General features: G+C 39.3%; 1 protein-coding gene across 6 annotated transcripts in view; it reads right to left on the reverse strand.

Annotated features, from left to right (window-relative positions):
- Dock3 (dedicator of cytokinesis 3) overlaps nucleotides 1-1317 on the reverse strand; it is a 299922-nt gene that overhangs the window by 157254 nt on the left and 141351 nt on the right. For all 6 annotated transcript variants that reach the window (XM_029542839.1, XM_021206339.1, XM_029542840.1 and 3 more), the window contains exon 8: nucleotides 156-197. In XM_029542839.1, coding sequence (XP_029398699.1) covers nucleotides 156-197 — 42 coding nt within the window. The remainder of the gene's footprint in view (nucleotides 1-155; nucleotides 198-1317) is intronic.

Raw genomic sequence — 1317 nt, forward strand, 5'->3', positions numbered from 1 at the left:
CACTCTGTAGACCAGGTTGGCCTCGAACTCAGAAATCTGCCTGCCTCTGCCTCCCGAGTGCTGGGATTAAAGGCGTGCGCCACCACGCCCGGCTACATGATCTCTTAAAAGAAAGAGTTGAAGGAAAAGTGGGAAGTTTGGGGAACGTTACTTACTTGGGATGTGCTCTGCTGTACACTCTGCCGGCTAGATAAATGCTATGGAAAAAGAAACATACAAAGAGTCACTCTGTGGTGGAGGAGACTAACTTTAATTAAGTCCCCTCTAACCTATTCAACCTACTATGCCTTTTACAGTTATTTCTCACTTAAAGAGTATTATTCATACTCGATATAGTATAGTACAAAGATCACTGAACCTATGAGGGTGACTCTAGCAAGGACTCCTATTAATGGAGAATATAGAGTCTGAACTGGCCATTTTCTATAACCACGCAAGGCTCCACAATTTGTCCTGCCTACAAGATGTGCTGAGACAGTGGTGTCTCAGAACTTGTGGGAGATTGAGGACTTCTGCAAGAGCAGTACTGTACGTATGTTCCCTTAAACACACTAGGCCCAATTTTTGTATTATATTTCTGTGTATGCGCTATCATAAAATCCCTACATGGTGAATTTTTAAACTCAGTTTTTCTTAATTTATATAATTCTTTTTTGTTGGGTTGTTTATTTCTGTTTTCAAGACTGGGTCTCTGGCTGTCCTGGAACTTACATATAGACGAGGTTGAGCTTAAACTCACAGATATCCACCTACCTGTGCCTCCCAAATACTGGGATTAAAAGTGTGTGCCCTATAACCAGTTTATTATATAGCTGATTCTTTCAATGTAAAAACAAATATACAACACAAAAGAAAGTCAGAGGATAAAAATAAAATATTTGAATTTACGCTTTCAGGATAAGTCAGTATTTTGACAAAAATTTTTTCATAGAAATAAAGAATATATTTTAAAAGCTAAATATCTTTAAAGGTTTGCAATAAAAAAATTATTAGTTTTTTACCTATCTGTCTTGCTTCATAAAGATAAGCAATTTTTTCCCGTTATTTTTTTATTTATTATTTTCTTTATTTACATTTTAAATGCTATCCCAAAAGTTCCCTATACCCCCCTCCCGCCCCTGCTCCCCTACCCACCCACTCCCACTACTTGCCCCTGGCCTGCCCCTGTGCTGAGTCATATAAAGTTTACAAAACCAAGGGGCCTCTCTTCCCAATGATGGCTGATTAGGCCATCTTCAGCTACATATGCAGCTACAGACTCGAGCTCAGGGGGTACTGGTTAGTTCATATTGTTGTTGCACCCACAGGGTTGCAGAC

Source organism: Mus pahari, chromosome 10, assembly GCF_900095145.1.
Source record: "Mus pahari chromosome 10, PAHARI_EIJ_v1.1, whole genome shotgun sequence".
NCBI lineage: Eukaryota > Metazoa > Chordata > Mammalia > Rodentia > Muridae > Mus > Mus pahari.